General features: G+C 39.3%; 1 protein-coding gene across 1 annotated transcript in view; it reads left to right on the plus strand.

Annotated features, from left to right (window-relative positions):
• Positions 1 to 4,594: 4,594 nt before the first annotated feature.
• Positions 4,595 to 11,802, plus strand: part of LOC104077955 (phosphatidylinositol 3-kinase regulatory subunit alpha-like) — a gene marked incomplete at its 3' end in the record, with an annotated part of 35,790 nt that continues 28,582 nt past the window's right edge. The window contains exon 1 of the mRNA XM_009579380.1: positions 4,595 to 4,928. Within this exon, the coding sequence (XP_009577675.1) occupies positions 4,595 to 4,928 (334 nt within the window). The remainder of the gene's footprint in view (positions 4,929 to 11,802) is intronic.

An 11,802-nucleotide genomic window follows, 5' to 3' on the forward strand; every position in this document is an offset into this window, starting at 1 on the left:
CCGCCCGGGTGCATGTCGGTGCAGGACTCCCGGAGGAGTTAGCTTGACGGCTGCTTGACAGCATGGAAGCTCAGTTTGTACTGCCTTCCTAGGATTTTTAATTATTATTATTTTAATGATTTTTCTGAAGTGGTCTTCATGCTCCCCTGCCTTCTTCCGTAGCTTTGCAGTCCGTATAAAGTCTTTGACATGTTTCAGAGTGGGACGTGCTTTACAGTGTCCACAGCGAAGTTAATGTACTTCTTCCGTGTGTACGTATTTGAACTTGTTCGGCGGTAGAATGTCCATAGGCTCAAAATCACTCTTTCAAAGACTGGAAGTGGCATAAAGGTATTACAAGCATGCATCTCCTTCTTCACGATATATCATGGACCTCACTTTCTTCCAGAAAATAGTGTTGCGATGTGGTACTTGGTCATTTCCATTTGGAGAGCAGCAGCATCGTACTTCAGAGATAACTGCAGTTTGAGTTACAGGTGTGTAGACACCTAGTGGGGAGAAGAGTCAGTCTCCAAGCAAATTCCCTGCTTACACTTCAATTCTCATTATTTCAGTGCCTCCCTAAGTAGTCTGCTCTTCTATTGATGAAGCTCATAACTGCAATGGAAGGGAAGTTCGTGTTAAGCACTGTTTCCCTAGGGATTTTTGGAATAAGTATGAGAGATGGCAGTATGAGGAAATATGGTTATTAAATGTGTTAATATAAAGGTGGAGAAAATCTTTGCTGTCTTGTATAGGGGTGCTGTATCAGTAACACCTGCGCAACCCTCTGGTTGGGCTGGTAGTAACATGGGTTCACGGAGTAAAGTTTTTGTTCTCAGTCACCAAAGGAATGCTAGCTAGTGTGGGAAGAAATGCTTGGGTACCAGTGGAGTGGGAGCCAGACATCATTTTTAACAAGGGGAGAAGGGGGGAGTGGAGGGGAAGCTTTCATGTTCTCTTCCTTTACCACTTAACTTTACAAGAATCTCTTGCATCTTTCTGTTGAATTTTAAATTTTATAACTGTTGAAATGCCCGACATAAACCATTCTGCTGAGAGACCAGAATTCTGCCTGAACTCAGGAATCTTTCATTGGGATCAAGCTCTTAGGCAGTAAATAAAAAACAAATGAGCGTTTGATTCTTTTACAATACTTCTTCCTCCTTTTCCATTCCACCCGCCAAATGGAAATCCAGTAATACATCATCTCAAATATAACAATGTTTCTTGCCTAATGTGTTTGGTTTGGTTTTTTCCCCTCTACTTAAGATGGTCTCCAAGCTATTTATTTTAAGACTAATCAGCTTAAGTCAGTTTGAGTCAAAATATCTGAATGTAGAAACCATGTAACTTCACTTGGAGTAAAGGGTATTCGTTTATACAGGATCTTAACAGAGCAGTAAGTAAAGAACTGTCAAAGAGGGCTCTTTGGAGACGCTGCAGATTTACTGGACTGGTGTGCAGAACCGGTATCTGGCCCTACATTAGGGCTGTCTGCAAGGTTCTTGGAGTCTGAGTCTTCCTCCATCCCCAACCTGACAGATAATGAGAGTAGAAAAAGGCATAAATCCAAGAAATTCAGCATGGCTCACCCATGGGAGTGCCTCCAGGTACATGAACCGTGGATCAGTCAGGAGATGGGGGCCCTGTATCGAAGGCAGTGCTGAGGAGTGAGTGTAAACCGGTACTGCAGCTCTGAGCCCCAGTGAACCCCACGTGGATCAGTCAGGAGATGGGATGCTGGGGGCCCTGTATCGAAGGCAGTGCTGAGGAGTGAGTGTAAACCGGTACTGCAGCTCTGAGCCCCAGGGAAACTGGATTTAGGGAAACTTTGCTACCATAACTGCACTGAATTGTTCTAACATGCAAGTAAATCGGACCTTTTGTCCTCTCTGATTCAGGTTTTGAGTTTTTAAAATATGCTTAAAAACTGTCATAAGCAGTTTTTATGTTATTACATTTCCAGTTCTGTATTGTCAGACCAAGTGTAAGAGACACAAGTACTCATTTTAAATATCTGGCCATAAAGTTGCTATGATATATTTGATAGTAAAAGATCAGAGGAGTAGGTCAAGTCAGTTAAATTATGCAATGTTTAGAAGACTGACTTTGTTGACTGCCAGAATACCCGTAGGCAGTAGGAACGAAATGAGTAGTTGTAGCAGAGCACTTGTTGAACCTTTCTTAAAAAGAAAATAAATATTTCAGAATATTTAATGTAGTCAAAGTGGTAATTTTCTAGCAGGTTTTGCTGTGCATAGTTGGTTTTATTGCAAACATTTAGATTAGCTCCAACACTTAGATCTAAGGTGTGTAAGTGCATTTTGTTCCCTTGCTATATGAAGTGGGAGGAACCCGCGCTTTTGAAAAGGCTTCTGTACAATTTAATTGATACTTGTGCTTTAGATTTTTATTTCCTTTTTTTTCCCTCTAGTTCTTGTCTGTGTGCTTTCCTCTGGTAGAAGAGGCAAAATGAAATATCAGTGAAACTCTTTTCACGTTAATTGTGAAGTCTGTGATGTTTGGTAGTGTGAGCTAAGCAGCATAGTTTGGTTTTTCAGAAGTGGCTGCAGAAATTTCTCATTAAAATTTTGGTGGGAGCTGGATGCCTTATCCACGTGGATAGATTTGCAAGTTATTAAAATAAATACTTGTGTGTAGGCTTTTTGAAATGAGAAGTCTAATTCAGGCTCAGATAATTCTTTCCTACAGCAAAAGCCGGTTGCAAGGGACGGTAAGGAAGTTCTTCGAGAACTTACAAGATTTTCCTCTGTGTTCTGTTACAAGAGATGTTGCGCAATAAGCTGCAGGGAATTATATTTAGACCTGATGGACTGAAGAGGAGCCGCATACAAATTAGGGATCAGGGTCATTCACTGGCAAAGGAAGCCCATATACATTCTTATAAACACTTTTTAGCTTGTCAGAAACTTTAGTCATGTTTCAGAGCCTTGATGACTGAGGCATTAGAGAAAATGGTGTGGAAAAGAGCTGTCAGAGGTTCCATGTTCCAGCCCTATCTACTGGTGTCTCTTTGCAATGTAAAAGGGAGCGTTTCTCAAAAAAATAATCTTTCTGTACACTAAGTACATAGTACACAAACAATATTTTACCTACTGGTATTACATAGCCCCCTTGGGCCTTTTATTCAGCTATAGTTTAGGAGTTTCAATGCAACTTTGAGTAGTTAGCACTTTCTGGTTCCCAGTGTAGCATTTCAAATTATGATTGGGCTTGTCTTTTTAAGTAGATGAAAATGAGTAACAGTTGAAATAATGTTTAGAAGACTTTCACTGTTCTACATGTCTTTAAGCTACTGTTTTCTAAATTGATTTTTTTTAGTCATATTTTTTCTTTTTACTTTATGGTTGGGCAACCTTGAGTCAAATGTTCAGGCCTGTATTCTCTTGCCTTTAGCGTAATTTAAGCATACACCCTGATACTTTCCTCCTGCTAGTGCTGCTTAGGTGGTCTGGGTGTGCCTGTTTCAGTTGCTGATTGTTTTTCTAGTATTATACCATAAACACATTAAAAAACATCTGGAAGAGGGGGATTGGGGAAGCCCCTCTTTTTAAGAAAACAAATATGGTACTCATCAAGTGAAAGGATTTTGGACTTTTTGGTTCTCCTGCAGATTATGAAAAAACCCTCCCTCCCATAGGTTCTTGGAATATAGGCTTTGGGCTGGGGATTGTTGCCCATCCTCACCCTCTGCATAAACAGCAGGCATTTGAATACCCTTGTGGTGAGCATCAGCGCTTGCTTATTACAGTGAGCTCCTCCTCTGTCGTGGCGGACCTCTTGTGGGGAAGGATTGTGGCCATGTGTCTTCAGGGAGATAACATACAAAATCTTGCTGCCAGGTTAGATATTGCACTACAGGGATAGCTCCGGGGCTTAGCCCTCTCATTCTGAGACTTAAGTAGCCATAAGCCACAGAGAAGGAAGCATGCCTCGTACTGCAGGGGTGCAGATTTGGTTCAAGTAATTAGACATACATCCTTCAGAAAAACACAAGCGTTAGCTGACAGATTTTGTTGTGAGGTCGCTTTATTCTGTTATTTAGGGCGCTTTTGTGGGATACAACTTCTGCCAGGGTTGCAGAATGCTTAAGTCATAAGTGGAATCCCAAGTTCACAATCATCAAGAGAATTTGAAATGATCTCACCAGTTTTCTCTTCTCTTTCCAGGAAGAGCATGTGTGCAGAGTTCGGTGGCAGAGTATTTAAGGTACGTGGGCAATCTGTGGCAAGTCCATCTGAAGAAGGTGTGACGGGCTATAAGAATCAGCTGAACTTGAGTATGGAGACCCAGAAGTGCCAGCAAGCTCAGAAAAGGAACTAATATTGCTAGACACAGAAGAAGTGGAACACATACTTCTGCAACAATCATTGACTCAGAATAAATAACATCAGTAAAAACATCAGCAGTGAAATGACAGATCCTGGTGCTTTTTGATTCTCTGGTGGATTTTATTACTTAGACATTGCTATTGACATTTTTATTATCCCATTTAATACATCTTGAATCTCTCTGTACATAAAAATATAACTGGACAATTGCATTTTGATACTGTTTAATAACACTTTTGAATGTTAAATCGTTTGCCAAGATGAGTGCCGAAGGATATCAATACAGAGCTTTATATGACTACAAAAAAGAGCGAGAAGAAGACATTGACTTGCACTTAGGAGATGTATTAACTGTGAATAAAGGTACCTTACTAGCACTTGGATTCAGTGAAGGGGAAGAAGCAAAGCCTGAAGAAATTGGTTGGTTAAATGGCTTTAATGAAACCACAGGGGAGAGGGGGGATTTCCCAGGAACTTATGTAGAGTACATTGGAAGAAAAAAAATATCTCCCCCAACTCCGAAGCCTCGTCCTCCTCGACCCCTTCCTGTAGCACCAAGTCCTGCAAAAGTTGAAACAGAGAGTGAGCAACAAGGTGAGTACTGGTCTCAGAAGGCGTGTGTGTGTGTCTCCCATGTTTTTCAGCTATTTTTGTTTCATAGACTTGTCTGGCACTACATTTATGTGTATAATACCTGCTGGCCAGCTTTTTTGGAGGATGGCTCATTTCAGTCAATTAGGAATTGTTTCTACTTCATAATACTTAGTTCACATGGTTTGTAATTTCACGTGCTTTGTCTCAGGCACCACAGAGACCAGTAACTTACTGTGAGGTACATCTCAGAAGTTGGAAAGTGTGCTTATAATTCACAACTGTAAAGACTAACATGGAGAATGAACAGGGTAGCATTTATTTTAGGTTTCTAAGAAGCTGGTGGAAGTGTTTCCCTTCGTGGTTCATCACATTCACTATTGAGGAACTTCTTGGTGAATCTGACGGTACGAATTCCAAATAAACAGTATGTTCCCATTATAAATCTCTTGCTAACAGCAAAAAATACGTACTTCGTCATGGAGGTTTACCTGTGGCATTAAAGGTAAGAGCAGGTGTTTAAAAATCAACAATGGAATGATGATAAAGAGAAATTCAGACTTAACTTTTTTGGGGGTAGGGCATGCAGTAGAAAAAATAGCACTTATATAAACAAAGGAATATATTTCCTTTGTTTAAACATAAGTTGCTTTCTAACTACATTTGCAACAGTATGTTGTGCAGAACTCAGAATTTGATCAGAACTCTTTTTTAATAGAAGAAAGAAGTCTTCTCTTTTTTAATTGGAAAGACTTTAGGGTAAAAAAAAAAAATCACCCTTCCTCCAAGTGATTTGTCTCCATTACCTACTGACATTAAGATATTTGGGTTTTACATATCAACAAGCCAAGTCCATCTTAGGATAGATTTTACATTGGTCTTTCACTTCTCAGAGGTCTAGAATGGCTTATATTGCTTCAACATCTAATACTTCTTAAATTCGCAGTGTTTCTAGCTGTAGGAAATACAAGTTGTAGCATGTGATCCTGATTCTCACAGTGACGCCATAGTCCTGAATAGTATCATCATCCTCTGCCTCCATAGAAATCTTAGCAGCATCACTTGCAAAGCTGGGATATCAGTTTATCAGCTTCCATCCCTATTATTATAACAGTGCCTCTTATAAGTTTATTTTCAGCTGTGCTGATAATCAACGAAGATAAGAATGGAAATACAGAAAATTGTGTGTGGCAACCAAGTGGAAACCTGGCAGAAGCATTTCTAGGTTGGTGGGGGCTTAATAAAGAGTAAAACTGGACTGTTTGATATAGCAATGTCCTTACGCACTCAAGAATTGCTTGCAAGTGTATAATGCCAAGGTGTACATTGTTGTTAGAATGAAGGTGGGGGCAGATGGGGGTGTAGTGGCATTTTAAGTTATATTATCCCTATTTCTTAAGTCCTCAAACTCTCAGCCTCTAGTCATTAGAGTCTCATGGTTTCTCATTAGATTAATTCTGAAAACGGGGTATTTGCTTTTGAAAGAAAACACTATTACTTCTTCGATCATTCCTTGTATTGGATATTAATATGTGCTCACCAGGTAACATTGACTTTTTTCTTAACCCACCTGAGGAGATGGTTGTCTCCATCATGTGTAACTGCAGTATAAACATGGCTCTTTGGATAGACACCTCAATGCTGACAGGTCATTTTGAGAGGCTGAGGGTGGAAAGAAAATTTCGTTCTTTATATGTGCATGCTGTGGTGAAGTAACCAGCATCCCAGGCTTTGATACATTTATTGCTTTAAACTTAAAGTAGTGCTTTGTAACTTGCTTTGTCTCTGTACTGGTGCTTGCTTGATGCTCCTGTTCACAGCTCCGTGCTGTGAGCTGGCTACAGCACTGTGCTTGGAAGTCCTGGTGTTAATCTTGCAGTTTCCAAGCCTGCCCCGGGACCGTGTTTGTAACAGACATTTATGGGAGTTTCAGCTGCTGGGAGTTACTCTAGGAAATTGTGCTGCAGATTTGGGGGGCTCTGCTTAAATGTAGGCTTTTTTGCTTCCTTGGGGTGAGACAGTGCTCCAAGCCTTATTGACTAGAGCTCTCCTAAACTCAAGTTTATTGCCTCTAGACAGAGTACTATTTACATACAATGTGTTTATTTTTAATAGCTTGGGACTGTGGAGATTTGAAACAAGAAAATGTGCTAATTTACCTGGGAATCTTAATCTCAAAGTCTGCACACATGACCCTGCCATGCTCCAAAATGTTTAAAAATCGGCTTGCAATCCAGCCTTGTATTTTTCTGATTAAAAAAAAAAACCTAAGTTCCCATAACTCCTGTTGAATTAAAGATTTTAAGTTTCATGTAAAAGGCTAGGCACCTTCGGTAATGCCCTAGGATCAGGGATTAGACCCCCCTCCACAGAATTAGGGGAAACACTGAAATTTGAATGGGCTCCAAATAGCTCAAGAGTCAGGTTTAATTGCTTTTAAAATAATGTATATTTAATTATAAGAAATTGGGAAAAATAATAATAAATGGTCTCTTTACGGATCTTTTTGCTGTAAAGAACTAAGGCAGAGAGCACTTTAAATCTTAGAAACAAATTTGGGAAATGTTGCACTGAAAGTATTATAAAAAACAAGTTGAAGGTGAAATTTTTAAGTGAGCAGAATGATACAGAAATGAAACCAGAGGTGCAGGCGGAAATACGGTTCAGATAAAGAATAGTGTAGCAATGTATGTTTTACTTTCAGGTGGCTTCGCTGTTTTTGTATATAAGATTTGGTGCAGGGAATAGCAGAGTTAAGACTGTCCAGCAGCCAATGTAATGGGCAGTGGGCCAGAAGATTCTTCCCAGGATTATACTACTCTCTACACCCTGCTTTTAATTCAAGTAAATTAATGCGTGGTATGAAACTTGCTTGACCAAATACAGTCAAGTTTACATTTTTAGTACTTGATGATTTGAAACTGGTGTGTATCAAAATGACAAATTAATAGGGAACGGGAATCAGTCTTCTTAAATGTACCTCAGTTATTTGTAATCTATATACTTTTTTCATTCTGTGAAGAGTCAATTCTGTATGTACCCCTGTTGTGTGTATGTTGAATAAGAATATCAGAAACTTAATTGGAGATTTTAAAGATTGTATATATATAATCATATGAGTTCTTTTAATTTTACCGCATACATAGGTTTTTTTTAAGAAAATACTTTCTAATCATTTCAATACTCTTTAATACTTAATTATTTATTCTGAATGTTTTTTTTCCTCTGGCCTTGTTAAGCTTGATCACTTGTTCATGAATGTCCAGGCTGTTATGTATTAGACCAAAATTGCAATATTGAGGCACAATACTGCCAGTATTCACAATGCTGTGGTACTCACACACAAATAATCATAGACATCTGAACAGACTTTGCAGTCAATGGGGCTAGTAACGCGGGCAGAGTTGCTCATCAGGCCAGTGTCTTACGCAGTCACAGTCTTACTTATAAATAGGGAGCTCTTTAAATATTAAAAGCCAATCTGAAAACAAATAAAACTGCTGGTGGTCTCAAATTCTGTTAAAACATTCATTTATTTATTACAACACTTAGGTCAAATCTTTCCCCAGATTTTTATTTTATCCATGACCCATTTAAATTTCTGGAACCATTGGTCAAGACCAGAACTGGGGCTCCTTGACTGAAATTTTAGCACTGTTGCATTTTGCCTGTCTTCTCCTTACCTTTGTCAGTAAAGAAGTAGATTTAGTCTGAGTTTGTGGAGCTTTTTTTTTTAATTGCATTTGAAAAGATATGAAAATAAAGGGGATACAAGAGCGCCAGGAAGTCTCTAGCACCTTTCAGTTTCAGGCCTCGTGCAGGTCAGGGCTATGGCAAGGCAGATTTAATTCCTGTTGCTGGCATGAGGCTCTCACTGGCCCAAGCTGCCTTTTCCTGAGGTTTCTTCTCTCACCAGGCAAGGGTGACGGGCTGCTGCTGGAGGGATCAAGGCACCTGCAACAGTGGAGACCCAGCATAAGGTTATCTTTATGCCCTCCACTAGACATCTGAAGGTTATGTGAAGCAGTAAAGATTTGATATGATTTGTTTTTTTCTTGAAATGCTTTCTTTTTTAAATTGGAGCTACATAGGGCTGGTTCCTCTCACTTAGCCCCATCTCGCCCAACTCTTTGAAAATGAAAAGTGCATAAGCTGTTCTGAGTCCAGCTGAGTTTTGTGAACTTTGATTCAGCTCATCTGATACAGCTGTATACATTCAGAGTTGGTTCATACAGTATTATTTCTTTACCTGGTGAAGGCTGATCTTGAGCAGACTTTGGAGTGTAAAGCTTTGATTGATTAACAGAAATACTTTCAGATTTAACTTGGAATGCTGAATTCCCACTTTGAAATGAAGGTCAGATTGCAGAAGGGCAGACCAGAACTTTATATGAATATTTTGTCTGTTTTGATGTTTTGCAGTTTCCTGTGTAACATAAAAGGGTGGTGTATGTTGACACTTCGTACCATTTCAGCTAGTTTAGAGCCTAAAAATAATCTGAAGTTCTTCCTTCTTGTGATGAAACTATAACATAGATTTCTTCTTTACACTTTTCTCCTAGAACAGATACAGATCATCAAATTAGATGAAGATAATGACACGGAACATTTGGAAATTCTTTCCTTTCAGAGACCAGGTTATGCAATGTCTGACAAAGATCCAAACTGACGGAGAGCATAGAACCATTTGTGCATGCTTGAACTGAATATGCTGTAGGATGTGTTTCTTTAATTTTGCTATAAAGCCAGTAGAGCAATTGCGTTTCTGAAAATTATTTACATTTGTAAATTAGGAGACGTAAGAGTGAGTGGAATGTAGCGAGCCTGGAGCCTCCGTAGGGAAGAAAACAGTCGTCATCTCTCCTGATTTAGGCAAATGGAAAAAGGAAATTATGGGGTGAAGTGATGAATCACTATCTCATTTGGTAAATGGATTTGCCGTTCAAGCCAAAGCCCTTGGATTCATTCTAAAAAGCCCAGATTGAGCATAAGCCTTTGTCCTGCTGCAGTAGTCAGAGTGGCCCTGCAGTCATGAACTTCACAAGTTGGTTGCTTTTGACTTGCACTGAGAAATGGGGCAGGTTCATGCCAGAGAGCCTTGCCAGCTACTTGTGGTCACATTTCTTGGTGTAGAAGGCAAATTTCTAGCTGCCAGATGAGCACATGCATCTGAAAACAAAGCTTTTGCCACCTGCTTTATCACTAATGAAAACAAAGATTTTGCAAGCTGCATTAAAGTGTGGCAGAGGATTTTTTTCACAGGGATAAAATCAGGGTGATAGTAACTAAAAAAGCCTTTGTAAGCACCACAGAGAGGACAGGGATATGCTTGCAAGTACTACTACAAATTGACATTAAGAGTGGACCTGGGCAAGTTCATGGTTGATGCGTGGCCCCACCTGCTGGTAGAGGAGGAAGGAAGCAAGAGGAAGGAAGGAGGTTCAAAACCAGTATCTTCCATGTTGTGTTTTAGTTGTCACAGGATAAAAGTGAGAGCGAGCTTTTGAGAAGAATATTTTAATTGACCAATTGATATTTCTGGGAAAAATATATTACTTGGGGCACACAGAACCCCCTTTTGATCCTCAAAGGTGACCTCAGACCTGAAAAGGGTTGTGTGGCTGAAATGCATCTTTTTTCCCCAGCTGTATCAATTAGTCTAAAAAAATACTGCCTTTTGTTATACATTTTGCTTTAAGAAAGAATAAGACGCTCCTGTTTTGATGCTATAAGAAATATTTGTCTGTTTTGTATCACACCAATTTTAATATGCCTTTCTATAGTTACAATAGTGGCATTACGTTGAGTGACTTTGCTTACCTTTCTTTAGCCTCCTGTAATACTGTCAGCCTGTTAATACCTCCTGCTGACATGAATGCTCCTGGGGCAGATGTAAAACAAGGCAAAGGTGAAGTAGCCTGCTCCTCTCCCTTGGAATCATCTTGATCTGTTCCTGTAGCTGTGATCCAGGAACATCTGAAAAAAACACTGGTTAGCAAATAGTTCTTAGGCTTGCATATGATAACATCAGTTTGTAAGTTTCAGCACATGGTGCTAAGTATTTGCCAAGAATGGATCATTCTGCACCCTGAGCAAATAACCGTGCCCACTTAAATAGTTGTGTGATGCCATATAGGCTTCCAGATTTTCTTGTGTGAAAGAACACAGGTGGTGTAACTGCAGCTGGCTGTGCACTCTTTCACATCTGCGTCTTGTTCCAAAGCTGCTTTCTGTGATGAACATCCATGAAATCAATCTGAAGGCTAGAATACAAAGGACTGCTTTATTTTCATAGCTGAGAATGACAAGGAGAATTACAGAATTTTAAAGAAATATTTATTTTAACTGGAGAAGGATTTTAAGTCCTGAGAATACTTTGGTGAGAATCTAGGTACTTAGGAGAACTTAAAGAGAGTTTTTGGCTTTAAAAAAAAAAAGCAGTAACTGTGGTTAATACTTGCTGACTTCCGTTCGTGCTTTCAGCAAAATATATGTCTAAAATACAATCCTAGAAGAGATGCGTTTTTTCTTTTCTTTTTTGTTATGTATTACTTTTCTTGCACTTTGTTATAGAAGTGCGTGCATCCTTGGACATTGCCTGAAGTCTTTTGGTAAAGTGTTAGCAAGTGTAACTTCTTGTACTAACTTGACTGCTTTTTGTTCAGTCTTTTATGAATGCTGTATGCAGCAGTCCACAAGAATAGCACCCAAACACTATTCTTTATTTTCACATATTGATCCACTTTATAAAACAGTTTGCATGTAAGACAGCATTTAAAAATATTACTTAAGCTGACAGCTTTTCAGGTAATGAGGATCTATAATCAAAGTTCTCAGGACAGAGTTTCAGAAACATGTTACTGCCCTGAGCTAGGGA

The sequence above is a fragment of the Fulmarus glacialis genome, unplaced genomic scaffold (assembly GCF_000690835.1).
Source record: "Fulmarus glacialis isolate BGI_N327 unplaced genomic scaffold, ASM69083v1 scaffold25096, whole genome shotgun sequence".
Classification (NCBI taxonomy): domain Eukaryota; kingdom Metazoa; phylum Chordata; class Aves; order Procellariiformes; family Procellariidae; genus Fulmarus; species Fulmarus glacialis.